Source organism: Ischnura elegans, chromosome 4 (genome assembly GCF_921293095.1).
Source record: "Ischnura elegans chromosome 4, ioIscEleg1.1, whole genome shotgun sequence".
In the NCBI taxonomy this organism is placed as follows: domain Eukaryota; kingdom Metazoa; phylum Arthropoda; class Insecta; order Odonata; family Coenagrionidae; genus Ischnura; species Ischnura elegans.
Window position 1 is genome coordinate 95,738,056 of NC_060249.1, and position 17,831 is coordinate 95,755,886.

The 17,831-nt window shown below is 36.0% G+C and overlaps 1 protein-coding gene across 2 annotated transcripts in view; it reads left to right on the forward strand.

Annotated features, from left to right (window-relative positions):
• LOC124157810 (endoribonuclease Dcr-1-like) overlaps positions 1-17,831 on the forward strand; it is an 83,484-nt gene that overhangs the window by 22,879 nt on the left and 42,774 nt on the right. For both annotated transcript variants that reach the window (XM_046532839.1, XM_046532838.1), the window contains exons 7-15: positions 521-652; positions 954-1,075; positions 1,164-1,290; positions 2,701-3,786; positions 4,492-5,548; positions 5,908-6,155; positions 10,072-10,216; positions 14,227-15,543; positions 16,398-16,535. In XM_046532839.1, coding sequence (XP_046388795.1) covers positions 521-652; positions 954-1,075; positions 1,164-1,290; positions 2,701-3,786; positions 4,492-5,548; positions 5,908-6,155; positions 10,072-10,216; positions 14,227-15,543; positions 16,398-16,535 — 4,372 coding nt within the window. The remainder of the gene's footprint in view (positions 1-520; positions 653-953; positions 1,076-1,163; positions 1,291-2,700; positions 3,787-4,491; positions 5,549-5,907; positions 6,156-10,071; positions 10,217-14,226; positions 15,544-16,397; positions 16,536-17,831) is intronic.

Below are 17,831 nucleotides of genomic sequence, written 5' to 3' on the forward strand. Positions count from 1 at the left end.
AAATTGAGACAGTCAATACAATTTGTTGACTCTTTCTAATAGGCTACAATTTTGTCATAAAAATGTCCTCTTAGGTTTTGTGGTTGATTCCTTGTCGTGGAGCATCCTCATCCGAGTAGTTCAGATGCTCGAGAGAGTCTTTTCTAGCTGCCTTTATAGAAAATGTTGTCTGTAAGTCGGCTGTTGAGCCGCATAGTATGCTTTGGCTACATGTGTGGCTGTGTGTTTTGATTATAGTGCTGACGTCCCAAGTGTGGGGCATAGATAGTGAAAGAGTGCGGTGAATTCGCTGTGTAGTGGATGGTTACTATCTATTCACTTAATGTTTGTGGGTTCACTTAATGTTCCCGGAAAAATCATTTGAAGGCATTTATCAGGTATATGTGAACTGTACATATTTTGAGACTGTTCCTACTGATGAGTTTTCTCCAGAAGCAAATAATTGTTGATTTAGTATCTAACATATTTGTTAATTTGATTTCATTTCATATTTTAGGGTTAACCATATTTTGCATTGCAGGTATTGCCCTCGTCCTCGAGAGCTAGTTGTGGAATGGTCATTAGCTAAAGAAGTTGATCCAATGGGGTGTATTTTAACACACAGCATTGAGTCAGAGCTAATTGCTGCATGGACTTTTCTTCAAGACCACAGGTAAGAGAAAATTTTCTTTAGTCTCATAAATTTTTTAAGCCAAATATTTACTATTTTTTAAATTAATATTTGCTATTTTTTCTAACTCAAAGTTTTTTCATTGAAAAATGCCTGAAAGTGTAAATATTTTGATGTAATGGGTTTTCTTTATTTTTTTTCATGGATACAAGAGCCCTAATCAGCTTCAATGGACTCTTCTCTTGATTTCATTTGTGTGTTGTAGTGCATTCAAAAAAATTTTCATCATTAATTTTTAAAGGTTTCTATTTGTGTTTTTTTATTTATATTATTATTTTCACAGATATGACCCTATGGAGATATATCAAGATGCTGAGTTTGCTGAAGAACTCTCCTGCATACCCGATCCAAAAATTGATCCAATTGCTGTGTTGAAAGATTTTGTGCATATTCTTCATACATTGGGTAAGGAGAAATGTGTTATTTTCTTTACTATGGGGAAAAATTGCTTCTTTTGCTTTATTCTTTTGCTTTATTAAAACAATTCTTATAGGCCCATGGTGTGCTGATCGTGCTGCGTTGCTGTTGCTAATTCACCTGGATAAACTAAAAGTGAAAACACCTTATGAACGGCACTTTCTTTTACTCTGTATGATGACAACAGTCATGGTAAAAATTAGGTAAGGGTATTTGAAGTAATATTGCTGTAATAGTATTGTTGATGTTACATTGCTTTAGTCAGTTACTTTAATTAAAAAAATAAAAATCAGGTGATTTCAACCTATCTTAGAACTACATATATGCATGTAGATGAATTTCTCCTCCAATAGATTGGTTTTGCTACATTACATTGTGTTTTTACTCAATTAATTGAGAATATGAGAAACTATTCATTTGCCAACAGGACCATTGAGCTCTCATCAGTATTGTTATCATTTCCTCGTATTCTTCTTCAAATTGCATACTTTTCTTTGCAATGATAAAACTTAAAATTTGTTTGCCTACTTCTTTCCTGTATTTTTCGATTGTTTTTGAAGATTAATGACCTCTCTAGTTAGGTAATCAATTAATAAATGCTTTATGCAAAGTAATTCAGACCAATTTCTCTTGAATAAGTAAATACATAATTCTATGAACATTTGTATCATAAAGAGTTTCCCAGATTATGTTTGTTCTTCGTTAATTGTAGTTTTCAATTTACTATGAAAATGGCCAGCAACAGATAAATATGAAGGGGGGGGATAACCTGGTTGTTGTTTATCAGAAAGTGTTTATTTTATAACCAAGAATATTACAAGAAATTGTATCTGTGCATCCACTGCATCTATGCAGTCCCCTTGTTTATTACATATCTCTGCTCTAAAAAGAGTATGTTCACCAGAGCCTCGTATTATATGGGGCCATGTAAGCTTTAAATGAAACCCATGAAATTGAAGTAGCCTAATCACTGTCATAAAAATTGAAAGAACACCTTCAAAAAGTAAGATTCACTGAGTATGATGCATCAAACTTCCAAAATTATCTAGTTCAATCACATAAAGTCAAAAGTTGCTATTTCATCGTATCTGCTGAGCCCTTCATTACCTGTATTGAGCCTGATTCCTACTGATTTTTTCATTAAAGCTTAAAATCTGGAATTTGTGAACAAAACTTACACTGCACATTGCATTGTAACCGGCATCTATGTCTTTCATGGGTCTCTCCAAGTGACCATTTCTTCCTTTTACTAAAATGGTGAAGCAAGTGCAATAAGCATCATAATTTTCTATTACCTTCTAAACTTCATGAATCTAATAATTAAATTTACCATGAAAGCATCATTTTATGGCTGGAAATATACCAATCTCCCAGCTAGTATCTCCTAAAGTCAGGCGTGCTGCTAGTTAGACCATCTACTACGAAGTGGTTGATTGATTTAAACATTATTCAGGTTTTCCTGTTTTTTTTGTGACCTCTTCTCTGTAAAAGTGTTTGAACTATTATTTTTTGTTCTATATCGCTATGATAATCCAAGATATTTCGTCACTCAAGTGTTTAATCATGACTCCTTATGGCTTTTGTGCACTGTGATTTTTTTCTTCTTTTTTTAGGGGAATATGCGAGCTCACTTTTCAAGATTTCAAAGAGTCAGAGAGAATATATAAATTTTCTACCCCAAAAGTTCTTCGCTTTCTTGAAATTCTACGAGAATTTTTACCTCCTGTGGCTGAGTCTACCCCAGAATTACAAAATAATGACAATCAGAATGCTTCAAGTGGGCCTGAAACCCCTCAGAAAACTTTGGCAGAGAGTAATATGGTTGATTTCAGTGCCCAAGATGCTGACATGGTAGCAGAAATTTTGGTCAAGAATTCTACTCAGTGTGATGTTATTGATGCAAATACAGATGGTTCTAAACATTCATGTGTAGATGATAATCAAGAAGTACAGTGTTTGAATGATAATCAAGAGGCACATTGTGTGAAGGAATGCAATGATAGTGAATGTGTTAGTGAGACAGGAATTTCAAAAAATGAAGCTGTTCCATCAGAGCTAAGTAATCATGACTGTGATAAAAGAGGCATTGGTATCAAAGATGATGTACCAGGCAAAAGCTGCGAGGGAGTTGTCTGTCCAAACTTCACAGACAGAAATACAGGTGATATGAAGGGCATTGGTTCTAATCCTCAATCGTCATTATTGCCAATTGATAAAATGGCAGGTGGGGATGAGGCATTTAAGAATGGACTTACCAAATCAGCAAAGGAATCTAATCACAACAGGACTAATGCCATTTTGAATAAGGAGGGCTTTACTGATGTAAGTGGATGCACCAACAGGGAGCCTTCATCTTGGGATCGTGGAGGTCGCGGACGTCGACGAGGTGGTGGTCGTGGTAGAGGGAGGGGAGGCAAGAATTTTGGACGGGGAGGGGGAAATTCATCATGGAATAAAAGTGGGCATGAATTACCAGTGTCTGATGCACTATGTGGTATTGTTTTTGTGGATGGCCGTTTTACAGCTAAGATTCTTTATCATCTTCTCAACGATCTCAGACGGTCTGACCCTCGATTTGCCATGCTTGCAGCACAGTACACAGTTGGGTGTTCAATGCCTGTTACTAATGATAGCAGCTCACTGTTGGATCCAAGGGAGGCAGAAGCTGAATATCGGAAGCAAGAAGAGGTCTTGAAAAGGTGATTCTTGATCATTATTATGAAAATTTGTATCTGGGTTATCTTCTGTTTGCTCTTGTAATTGATCCTAGCTCATTTTGCTCACATGCCTCTCTACTTCTTCATTTTACTTAGTAATGATGTACATCAACATTAAAACAGTAGGGAAGAGAGCCCTGTGGACCCACTCATCCAATTCATCAGTGGGAGTTTTCAATTATAAACATTTGGTTTTAGCTGCAGTTTGTGTGAAGTACTCATTTAAGTGGAGTCATAATTATCAAAAAAGGTTGTTTTGTTGTGGAAAAGTTGTGGAAAATGCCTATAATTCCCTATGTGATGTTTGAGGTATTTGGGTAGGAAATTAGTGAATGTGTATACGTAGTAATGGTGGCTCCAATTTTCAATTGCCATTATTTATTTCATTGTGATTTTAGTTTTAACCACAATAGGGTTTTGGGCCAAAAATGTTTTTGCAAATTATTCATGAAATGTAATTGCTGTAAATTTTTCTATGTGACTCAACAGTGAATACTTATGAAGCAATAAATAAGAACTGAAATACTTTCATTGCAAAGCAAAATCTTTTATGTTGAAGTCATCATAGGGGCATTATCCTCGATTCAAACATCATTCTGGACAAACAAATTAACTTGGGTAGTATTTGAAATTATTGTGAGGAATATATTTGCCTTATTATAATGTAGATGTTTGTATTTTTTTCAGGTTTCGCACTCATGAATGTAATCTCTTGATTGGACCAACTGGATGGGCATTAGAAGATGGCGGATTGGAACTTCCTCGATGCAATTTAGTGTTGCGATTTGATCATGGCTCACTCATTACTGACTTAAGTTCAGTTCCTGTTGGCCAACAGTCCAGCACAATAATTACAGAGAACGTTTTTGCTGTGGAAGAGTCAAGTGAGTCTACCTCTGAAGATTTGATACAGAATGAGAAAATGTTCAAGCAAAAACATAATAGTGATCTTGTGAAACATGCAAGTGGGGAAGTAAATATCATCAGCGATATTTGTTTGAATGAAACTGAAAAAGGTCAATTGGAATCCTGCAGGAATGATAACAAGTCCATCTCAGTTGATTCTGAAGTTGCTGAAGCAGTATCCACTGTGGCTGATTCCATTGGTGGTTTGAAAATCACTGAAGACAAAAGTGATGTTCTAACTAGTAGGTCAAAAGTTGATGGTGATGGCACAAATGATGTTCCAGCTAATAGGTTAACAGTTGATGGTGATAAATATAGTGATTCATCAATGGAAGTATGCATTGAAAATGATCTTCAAGACAGTCCAGCATTTACTAAGCCACCACAACCTAATAGTACCAAAGAATTCTCCTCTGATATTAGTTCTAATCCTCCCGAAATCCCTAATGAAATAGATGATTCCCCTTCTATGAATTCTATTTGTTCATCCTCAGCCATTGAATCTTCTAACCAGCAGATAAAAGAAGAAATCTTAAATGTGATAAATCCTAAAACAAGTGAGCAAAATATCGAGGAAAAAGAACCTAGTCTGGAATGTCTTGAAGGTAGCCATTCTGATAGTGCTGCTGTTAATAATGTGAAGGAAGTGAGTGAAAACAGGGAGAGAATTCAATTAAAGGAGTGCATTGTCAAAAGAACGCCAGTTTCTTACCATTCATATGTTAGGTCCCGTGCCCGTGCTAGAGCACCAGATGCTCACCACATAATTATGGCAGAAGAAGGCGATGAAGCTCACAGTGTTGTTGACACTCTTGCCCATTTTATGCAGGTTGAAGAGGTAATGAGCTTGTTTAAATCTTTTCATTTTTATATACCTAAGTATGGTAGACAACCTTCAAGATTTGGTAAATGTTCACAGAAAATATTCGTAGAATCAAAATGTAAAATCTTGTGCCAAATGGAATGGGAGTTAAGATTTGTTTTGTACTTGGAAACAAAGAAAATTTCAAATTATGAAATATCATTATCTACAGAATCCCAATTTGTGAACATTGTCTATAGTTTTTGTAAAATTTTGGGTTGAAGTTGTAGATGCAATTATAATGTTTACAGAGCAAGAGCAATGATATTAGTCTATCATTAATTCAAAATGAGAATATGCTGTAGTTTTCATGTATTTTTTTCATTCACTATCAGATGCTACTTCGCCGCTGCAAGAATCGCGAACCACCTGAAGAAGAAGAAGCTGAAGCTGATGGTATGGCTCTCCTTGGTGAAGTTTACTGTCCAGCTGATGTTTCATTGAAATCATGCTGTGATATTAAAACTAAACCTGTCAGTTATCAGAAAATAATGCAGTCGAATGCCTACTCTGGTTATAAAGAAAGTCCAAAGGAAGAGAAAGCCTGTGTGACCCTTGCTACTGCAATTGCTCTAGTCAACCGGTAAGAATATTTCATTGCCTGAACATGTTATAATATACCTTTTTATTATTTTAAAGAGTGCCTAAGTGGAAATGATTGCTCAATGTGTCTCTAATATCAAAATCCTTCATGAAAGTGGCCCAGTTAAAGTGTTGTTGTGAAATTGCCCGAGATGATTTGGATAAAAGCCACGAAAAGTGTCACATTATTGTTAACCATCTAAGGCTATGATATGATTTTGAAAGTGTGCCATACCATGGTGGATGAAACTTTTGATGTTAAAGAAATGTCTGAAGTCTAGGTCTAGGTAATATTTTTCCCAAGGTATTGCAAAAGAAAAAAAACGAGATAGTTGCTGATGTTGTAACTAAACCAATTTTACCATTGTTAAACAAAGTGCATATTAGACGTTATGTGATCACCAGCTAACTTATCAGTCAAGAACTTGTGACTACATATGTACAAAATTTAGGATGCACATAAAGATATAAAACACATGTATCAATCAATCAATTACAACAATCCAAATTATTCAATTAAAAACTTATATTACTTTGTATATGTAGTATTCATGTTACACATTTATTATACATTTTTTCCCTTTTCTTTTTATAAACACCTTTTGTTAGAGTGTAGTCCACTTTTCTGCCTAGTTCTTTCATCACTTAAATGGTACTTAATTGATTATATCATGGACATAAAAATAGCAATTTTTATTACTTACTAGCTGGCCCGGCGAACTTCGTATCGCCTAACAATCAATGAACTTAAAGTTTACTTACACCATTTATAAATCAAGAGTGGCTGTATCGTTTTTAATCATGTTTAATTTATTATAATGAAATAAGTATACAAATTCAATAAAACTACGTAAATGAGTACCAAAATTGCTCGTCAGAAGGACATTTTCTTTATTGAATCTATATAGGGTGGATCGGAGCACGTCTACGCGGATATTTTTCAGCAAATTTTCTTACGTTTTAGCTTAAGAAATTTTGGGCATTGTGGTTTAATAAAGCAGTTCATGAAATAAAAATTATACGCATTCAGTTGTTGGCTATTTGCGTTATTAGCTGTAAAAAAATGTTTTTAGGTCCAAGTCTGTTGCATACACTTGGCCCATTCAGGGGGGAGGTTGACACAACCCCAGACTGACGCTTGACTGATGCTCAAAATCGTGCAAGAAGAGCCCCTATGAGGCAGCATTCGCATTAAATGACTTAAGGCGCGCCAGTTTTAGTATCTCTGTTTGAAAAAAATGCACTGCGTAAACGTACTGCATGCGTAAACGCACCACGGTGAGCTCTACACATTCGGGTTTAATTTCTTGCGTCAAGCACCTTCTGAGAAACAACAGTTTTTGTTTTGTTATCAGGCGCAAGATGAAGCGGATGAAGCTAAATAAATATAGCGAAGCAAAGGAGTGACGCAGCGAGGGGAGGTTTTGGGGGATAAACCCCCCCCCCCCCCTAAGAGCTTAGAGAATTTTTTAATGAAAGATTTTTTTATTAATATTAGGGGGACGGATGACTAACAAACAAAACATATTTAACTATTCACTCAGACGCAAAACCCACTATTTTGAACCATTTATCTTAAAAAATGTCTGGGGGAAGTGCCCCCACACTTCCCGCTTACCTTAGCGAGTTTTCTATACCCTACAGACCCGTGGTATTAGCTGCGCCCAAAACCCCCTATCCTAGCTACGCACTTGAAGCGAAGGAAGAAATACAGAGGATGGTTTATCGACTCGTGAACATAGCACGCTAAATTGACCATGAGAAAATCATGGGTTTTCATTAGCACATGAGCACAAACAACACAAAAACTGAAAGACTGACCATGCGATTTTTTAATCGTTATCACGAATGCAACACGAATTGGAAATTGAATACGTTTCATCTCAAAAGGGCATATGAGTTGAGATAATGGAATCTACGGAATAAGGACTTCCTCACCTTTGAATTTTCCTTTGAGTGAAGTTGCGTGAATCACATTCATTATTTTAATCACCAAACACGTTCCGTTGGATAGTTATGGTTGGTTTCGGCTTCGAAAGATCATGAACACAGAAACTACATTTTTCTGTAAATCGTGCCTTGGTAAGCTAGGTATGTCCAAGGACTTAAAATATTCAGATAGGTAGTTGGTGATTTCGTCTTCGTTTGTTACACATTTAAAAGATTCGAATTCATGCAGAGTACGAACTATTTGAATTTACCTCGTTTTAGTCATCCGCATCTTCGTTCTTGCTCGCTAAATCAACCATCTTTGATTCTTTTGGTGATCAATCATATTCTGGAACTCTTTGTTGATGAGCTCACTGAAACTAATTTGCAATCATTCCTAGGAAATGAGTTAAAACTACTCGATTCCTCGACAGGAACACGGACATTACCGTTTGTCAACAATTGCTTGGAGATTTGTTTACAAACACGGTAGTGAAGTGTCAACTCGAGCTTGGCCACGGCTGGGCTTACAATTAGCTCGAATTAAATTTTTTAAATGTAATTTCAATTTAATTAATATTTTGAATATATTTAGTAATTAAAATGTTATATTGTTACTAAATTCAGTTATTAAAGTGGTAAAAACAAAACAAATTATTTAATTTGTAGTTTTGACCGACTTATCAATCGTTGTGTTACTATAACTCCTAAAAGCATGTCCATAGGAAAGAGATGAATTTTTTTTGTGAAATTATCCTTTTTTTAATAGCCTATATGTTAACCCCGCCTGAGACGAATCCAAAGAACCAAATCTCATTGAAATCGGTGCAGCCGTTCTCGAGTTATAAGTGTTCTAACTAACACGATTTTCGACTTTCTTTTATATACATAGATGACCATATTGTAAAATTGATATTCTCTTGAACTTTATAACCTCATCACATAAAGCATAAAAAATCATAATTACTACCCTCTTAACTGGATACCATAGGTTGCAGAATTTCCCTTAGCAAAAAGTAGAGCTCTCTCCATATGTTGTGGGGTGAGAAAGGAAATTGTCCTCAGTTCCTGATTTCAATTGATCAAGATGGATTGTTCCCGTTGTTCAAGTCTCTTCTTGCTTGTTCATGTCTTTCTCTCTCCTTACTTATCCTCATGCTATGTGGTGTTGATTCCCTATAGTGTTTTTTTTCGTAGAAACTTGGATATTTATGCTGGAAGTTGTTCATCATGTCCCACACTAGTTCTATGTGAAGGAAAAGTGACAAAATATGCCAATACTTATGTTGATTAAACACCATGTGGGTAGATTAAAAACCAACATGGTGATCTCATGTTATGTTTGAAAGTGGATTGTAGTTCACCAATGACTTAGGATCCCGAAAAGGGGTTAATAAACTGGAGGGAAAGTGGTGTAGAAATTGTAGCCTAGCAGTGCAAAAGTTGTGAATTCATGCTCTTACAGTAAAAATATATTTGATATTCTTTATTGAAAATGGTTAATAATCTTACTATAGACATGAAATGATTTATATAACTTATTCTATCATATCTTCAATGATATTTTACAAAATACTCAGAGATATAGGCCATTGCAAAGGTGAGTCGATAGCCTCCCAGCCTTTGGGTGTGTTGATGTGTGGGTTGCCTATGGAAAATTCCCTTGGTATACTGTGTATTCAAAGCTTCATGTGTAGGAAACTCGGAGAGTGGTAAAAATATTACCTCAAAGTTAGCAAGTATGATGGATGGCTTGCATGTGGCAAATTCCCTTGATTCTGCAGAATCAAACTAATTTGCTGGGGCTCTGAAAAGTGGTAAAAATAGTTGAAGAAAGGCTGTAAAAAATTTTCAGTAAATTTATGTGATGGCTCTTTCATGAGGGTCAAAAAATGATCATTAATGTATTGCATGTACTACCTTGTTGTGTTCCTTTCCATTTTGAAGCTTTGACTTGATAACACTTTTTTGTGTCTCTTTGTGTCTAGGTATTGTGCCAAACTGCCTAGTGATACATTTACAAGACTAACTCCCTTGTGGTCTTTGAAGGAGTTGAAAGGAACTGGAGGGACACTAATGTATTTATGTGTCCTAAGACTTCCCATAAATTCTCCTGTAAAGCAAGATATAATGGTGAGAGTACCCTTTAATTAGTAGCATGTCTTTTTGTCTTTAAATTTTCTTCAGTTGTGATTTAATCTGTGATATTGAGTCGAAGAAGTTCTTCATTCCTCGAAACGCACTGATGTGGTACCTTAATTTTTATCTATTGTGTTGACAGATTGACAAGTAAAATTAATGTAAGAATGCCTATAATCTTCTTCTCGTGTGATGTGGTATCAATGTACATAAATATTTTTGACGTTCCATTGTAACTGAGAATCCATGACCCTTATCCCTCGTTGGAAGAAAGATTTTTGGCTTTCTCGTATATTTTGGACGATAATTGTTTTATATATTTTCTCAAAATTCAAAATCTTCAAAGTCATTTCAATATAAATTTTAAAAATTCAGTTTCCTTCACTAATACAATTTTAAGTACCTTCTTAAATGTTATTTTAATACATTTTATTTCAAAATATTCCTTCACCCTCCTCCATTTTTTACTAATAATGTACAGAACATTCCCGATTATCCGGGCTAATGATGGAGAGAGGGCACGAATAATTGGGAAACACGGATAACACAAACTTTCACTTTAATGTCTTGTAATGTTCATATGTAAAACAAACAATATATTATAATTTATGCACTTATTCTGTCATTTTTGAGTGCTTCCCAAAGTCATTGAGAGCTTTCTTCACCAGACCGCGATCTTTGTAGCGGCGATAACATGATTGTACTTGCATTCCTACTGCTCCATATAAGACATGGTTTCAAAAACCACACACTGGTGGGTGTGTGATCATGAATACAGGCATCCCCCAAGTTACGTAAGAGATGCGTTCCGGCAGATTCTGCGTAAGTCGAAATTTACGTAAGTCGAACCTTTGCGTTAGTGCTTCAGAGATTGCGATCGGCGGGGTGAAATTCTCAGTGGTGAAATGCGTGGTAAATTCTCGGTGAAGTTTCGTTCAATTCACTGCGATATTCATGAACTCTACCGCGTATTCTTACGTTATTAGATGCAAAATCGATAAACATTAATGTAGTCTGAGAGTTGCATCTCGAGCATTGCCAATCAAAATGCGTAATATTATTCCCAGAGTTGACCGATCGCGTGGATTTGGGAAAGTACGGTATCTCAACGCTACATTACTAAACTGAATACTTAAATTGATTCATAATGATATACTGTGATCTAAGGGCCCAAAGAATGCATCGTCTACCTACCAATAATCATTATATCTTCTGCCTTTTATATATTATGTTGATCGATGAATCTGGTGGTTTCACTGTCACAGTTAATACACGTAGAAGGGTTGTCGAGGGTTACGAGCAAATAACACACAAAAAAATACCAGTAACTTACTATATTCTTAGATACAATCACACGCACATACACTCAATCTTTCACGCACTGAAACATACTTTCATTCTCTCATATCCCAATAAAATAACGTGAAAATATCATCATTTGAATATTTACTTTGCTGGAAATATCGAAGAGTATTTCCAAAGCACGAAGCTAATTAAAAGTGAGCTTTTATTCAGCCAACTCCATCATTAACGTGCAACAAAGTTAGTGGGGAAAAGCTGTCAATGACTCAATATTCATTTACAGTTGCACAAAATATGAGAAAACGAGAAAATGCAACTTAATAAAATTTTCCGCCAGAAACATGTAAACAATTACGCAATTAATATCGTGTGTCAACTTTTTCTTAACTTTTTCGCGGCGTTCATTGCCAACACTCAAAATTTCAATGCCGTTACGTGGGTACTAACAATTATTTTCCGCAATAAAGATTTCTGCTTGAACTTCATTTTATTTTAATTCCACAGATGGAAATGTCCAAACTTAAGGATACAATTTTTAAATAGTTGAAAGTCTGAGTTCGGGTGTGCATGCTGTATAACAAGTTGTATTGTACAGGAATGAGCGCAACCACATCCATCGCTAGAACTGCAAATTTTCACGTTGATTGCTGACTTGGGATTTATAAGCGATTTTTCTACAGAAATTAATGAAAATTCCTTCGAGGAATGACAAAATTGGGTCACTTTGTTATTTTTAGCACGTAAAAAACTCTATAACTATTCGATATTTTTTCTACCATAGGTTGTACGAGCGAATATCTACTTCTTCGCGCTCGCATTCAAAAATTAACGTAATCATTTGAAATATGGTTATCGCTTACGTAAGTATGGATTTACGTAAGTCGAGACATACATAACTCGGGGGATGCCTGTACAGAGAATTGGTTTGCACAAATGCTTCAAAGCCACTGCGCAGCGTCGGAAACTGCACTGTCAGGCACCACGCCACGTAGTCGCATCTCGCACAAGTTGCCCATGTTGCAACTGCTGCAGGACGTGTATCCGTGATCACGGAGTGCAGTCGTGTACTGTGAGGCTTGGGAAACAGGAACACGCAGCTTCAGTGAATGCAGATAGCACGCAATGGCTTCCCTTTTACGAAGGGGATTCTAATGGAAATAATAAGCCCGGTGTATCCAAGCTTTGAAATGTAGTAATTCAGGTATATTGCATATGATTTTTAAAATAAAGATCGAGGAAAACATTGAAAAAGAGGGAAAATCATGCACAGATAATCCACAACACAGATATGCTGCAGCGGGATTATTGGGAGTCTGCTGTATTAAATAGATTCATCAGCTTGCATGATGATAGTTAACTATGTAATGAAATGAAAAGCATGAATATTCAATATAACAGCTTTAAAAAGGGCACATTTCTTGCATCCAGCTTGTTCTCATTAAGCATTCTGTGGATGGTGCATGGAATCTGTGAGTTATCATGTAATTCACTCGAAATAACTTAGCACCCAAGTTACTTAATTGATACATTTTATATTATGTATAGGTGTCAATTCGTTTATATGAACAAAGGCAAAAAATTTGTCAACAAAACTAGATACATATTCCGGTGAAAGCAGCAAAAAAATCAGTGCTTTTGTCTATGGTGCATCAAAGTGTGAAGTCGTATATGATAGTGCAACTTTGGAGGTAAAGGGCTTGCCTAAAAACTTACGGTAGGTTTCAAGGAGAAGTAGAAGTTCAGTAAAAATATTGTGGCTGACACAGTTTCCCTATTTACGTGCATACTCGTAAACATATAATTCATATTTTAACATTTGAGGAAGGTCGCGCGGGGTAAGTCTCACTCTCCTGCTTAAACCCTACATAATTGAATCGTACCAAGAAAATGCTGTAAGTTCATAAAATTGCTCAAATCTCAATGTTCTTGCCAGTAAATAAGCAAACTCGTGACACCAAATCAACAGTTGGAAATATGAGGAAGGAAAATAATCACCCAATGATATAGGAAACATTTTTCATTTTAAAGTTTCATTTTAGAGACATTTTTAGAGACATTTTTAGAGACACACCCAGAGTTGTGTTTGAGGCGAGGCGTTTGAGGGATAAAAGCGTCCGTCGAGGCAACACTCCTGAGCCGGAGATTAGCTACCAGTATTTAAGGACCATGGAAAGAGGGCATCACAAATGGCGGTTAGGCAGGCTGCTGTTAAAATATCGCAGACGTTGGAAACAAATATCAATCTTATGCTTAGATAATAATGCTTAGATAATAGCTGCTATTCACTACTGACCTCAAAATTCTTAGATTAAATTTTTATGCAAAAATTTTCAAGATTTTATTTGATGAAGTTATCTAAAATGGACGGGAATTTCTTCAGTGCTAAGATCGTTTATATCTAACAATAAAGAATGGGAAGTTTAGGTTCGTGTGGTAGTGGAAGGACCTTTTTGACCTCGCTATATCCGATTTATTTTACCTGTAAAACATAAGCCGTTTGGCGGGACAAAGACTATCACTCGCTAAAGCACGATTCTCATAAAATGTCATACTCCCTAAACGGGCTTCCACAGCATCAATATTTGGTTTCTGGCTGTTTCTGTGCTTTCTCTTAAAAATTACAATAAACAGGAAGTGCCTCTAGTTATGATTAGGGATATGAGCAAGGCTTACTGATTTTGTGTTATTTTATTTTTTTTCAGGGCCATCCAATGCCAAGTAGGGCCTTGGCACGTAGGTCAGCTGCTTTAGAAGCCTGTAAAATTCTTCATCAGGCAAAAGAACTAGATGATGATTTGATGCCAGTGGGAAAAGAAAGCTTTCGGGCTGAAGTTGAATCAGAGGAAGAGGAGGATGATGATGACGAAGATGAAGATGAAGATTCTGATGAAGATTTTGAAGAGAGCATTAAATCTGAAAAAGAAAATTCAGAGAAAGTTTCTGAAAAAAATATTGCTGAAGGTTTTGATGTGGATTGCAAAGAGGTTAAGCCTTTGGAAGACAATGCTGCCAACTGTAATCAGGTTCAAATATTGATTGAAAATGAGATGCAAGAAAATTCAAGGGATAATGATAGGAAGCAGCAAAGCAGAGTTAGTAATGATGCAGTGGAATTAGAAGAGAAAGGAGAATTTGACAGTTTAGGGGTAGAAATCTGTGGAAAAAATGGGAATGAAAAACTTTCAGTAGACAATGAAAACAAATCAAAGGAAGAGGGAAATTTGTCATCCATTGCTGATGATGACAAGGAGAGAAAAAAATTCCCGGATGAAATCATTAAACATCTTGGGGTGAAAATAAATGGGGAAGTGGATAATGAGGTGATGACTGAGCAGCGCATTAATAATTGCATCAAGAGTTTAAGCAACATTACTGATGAAGCTAAGCAAGAGCTTATTGGTAAAAATGTAAGTGAACTACGTGCATTATGTCTAGAAAAATTGGGTGAAGTCGATGAAAAGTCATTATGTATTCATACTCTTTGTAAAAAAGGTGAAAATGGCATGACTCAATGTGCATGCTCCAAACGTGATGTAAATATCAAAGAATGTGATGCACCTCAGGTGCAACAAAAAAAAGAAAATATACCTTTGGAGAAAAGTGAAGAACCAATGGAAGTCAAAGATGAAAAAACTGTTGGCATTCTTGCCATTGAAACAAAAGAGGAAATCAAATCAGTGAAGGAGCGCAAAAGTAAAACAAGGAAGAAACGAGATGAGGAAGACTTTGAAGAGGAAGGAGAAGAAGAGGGTGGAGCTGGGGAAGAAACTCTGGGAAATTCTATTCTGGATCGTCCAAGGCCTGGAACTACCAAAAGGCGGCAGTATTATTACAAGCGAACTGCTGATGCTCTTACAGATTGCAGGCCATTGCCAATGTATCCCGCATACTTGTATAACCTTGGAATGAAACTGGTTTGCCCTTTGCCAGATGAGCAGAACACAAGAGGGAGAAGAATCCATCCTCCAGAAGATTCACCTCGTGGATTTGGCATCCTGACCCTCAAAGAGATACCCAAGGTGAGTGAATTGTTTATTTATTTATTTCAAACACCACCGAAAACAGCACTGTTCGGCCTTTACATCGGGGTTGATAACATTTAACAATCACAAACATCCATGCCCTGGATAAGATTCACTTACCCAGGCGGGACTCGAACCCGCGACCTTCGGTTTGGCAGGCGAGGACTTTACCCCGCCGCCACCGAGGCCGGCGATTGTGATGTTTGTTGTAATCCATATGAATAATTCGCTATGTTATTTCAACTTCAGAATTTAAAATTATGTAGTGTAATTTAGGGGGAAAAGAGATGCAGAATTCCATAGGATGTGATTTATTTTCATTATTATTTAGTGCGAAAAAATTAATTTTGCTTAAATTAGATGTCTTAATTAATTTTTGTCAAACATTTCTTATCAGTTATACTGTGGGAAAGCCATGTTTTATTTATTTTTGTTAATTAATTGTAGGAAATTCATTCATTATGCACATTGGTATTGTCTTACCACCTTTTGCTAATTGTTTGGACCAATATTTTTGATATTTTGTCTAGAAAAAATACTTTGTAGTACTTTGGATTGTGAAAAAATTATGACTCCCGTCTATGACTCTCATCTCACTTGACCAGTATTATATTTTGTTGGAGCCAGAAATGGGAATAATAGTTTTGCCCTCTTTTCAGTTTTAATAAAGCCCTCTAAAAACTCTTCTTCGGTCTCTCGCCATTTTAAATATTTACCCATTTTTTGTGAACTGAACCTACATGAAAAGAGATAAATAAAATTTTAAAAAAATTACCCTTATATTACATTTTAGTGTATTTATTATTTAACAATTCATTCTATTTAATATGATTCAATTTTTTTCGGAACAGATATGCCCTTTTCCAATATTTACCAGATCTGGTGAAGTCAGAGTTTGCCTTGATCCTTGTGAAACATCCCGAGGAGCAGTGCTTAATCACATCTCTTTGAGCTCACCCCGGCAGGTATACTCAGAAAATGATCAGGTGGTAAGTAATCGTAATGTCCACAGCTACCATGATTTAAATTTGAAAATAATTGGTGAACATTAGAAAGTCATCTTTTAGAGATAATATGTAAATTTAAAAAATGTAGTGATATTTATCGACCGAGATAAATCTAAATATCTTGATCACCCTGTATTCCCTTCTCTATTTTCTCTGTCGTATCGACTTTAAGAAAAATTCAATACAGTACGCTTTCGTTATTATGAAGCTCCCGGGACCAGAAAACCGAAGGTTCGTGATAACGAAGTTTGTAAGAATGTTTCCTTTAGGAATCATCGCAGAAAAAATATACCTAGCCAAAATTTCTTGTCTCTTCATTTTCCTTACGTATAGTCGTGCATGGCCCTCTCTAGATTTTTTAGTGACTAAAGAGGTAAATTTCTCACAAAATAATATCTTAAAATATTCTTGTTTGGCTTAAGTCTTCTCCTTTTAAAGTAATCCTTGGGAAAACAATTTTCGACTCCCTTGCTCTTAGCTTCCGCATTCATTTGGCAGTTTCTTGTTGCCTTCCTATTGTCATGACCATGTGGCATCAACCACATCCACATGTGAAAAACAAACTCCTTGTCTGCTGAATGACTCAATTGTGGGTTAATATCTTCCTGAATTCAGTAAGTCCTCAACTCACAAACAAGATTGGTTCAGAGACCTTCTTTGTAAGTTGATGAACATATGAAGCATCAAAAAGTGTGGTTATCCCTCAGAATGAAACACTGCATTACAATTGCGTAAACTCAAAATTGTGACAAATGATGTGTGTGCGATGCAGCTCAAGCCGGAAAAAATTCCTTGTCCATGGGAAGGAAGAATGGGCAAAACTTTGAACAGTTCCTTATGTCACAAAGGATTAAGTGATACTTTGTTCAGACTGTGCCCAAAGTGCGAAATCCTTTTCACCACACCACACATAGCATTGGCCAACTCCAAGGGTGTCAAATTTTGGGCATGCTTGAATTTTTCAGATGTTCATATTTCTGAAAGCTAACTTGCGCTTCATATAAGTTGAGTGACTTAAACGTAGCGCAATGATTTCGATGTGACGTAGTGTATATCCACATAAATGCCGTTGCTTATCCTTGAAACTTAATGAGAAAGATCTTTTTGTAACCGCTGGGGCTGGACAGATGTTTGTAATTTTGTAATAATCAGATCAGACTTTTCGTTGGGACCAACGATTTGCTTTGTTAAAACTTCGTAACAAGGTTGTTTGTAATAACGAGAGTCTACTACTACGTATGTATCTAAAGCAGTGGTTTGATTATTTTTCATTTGATT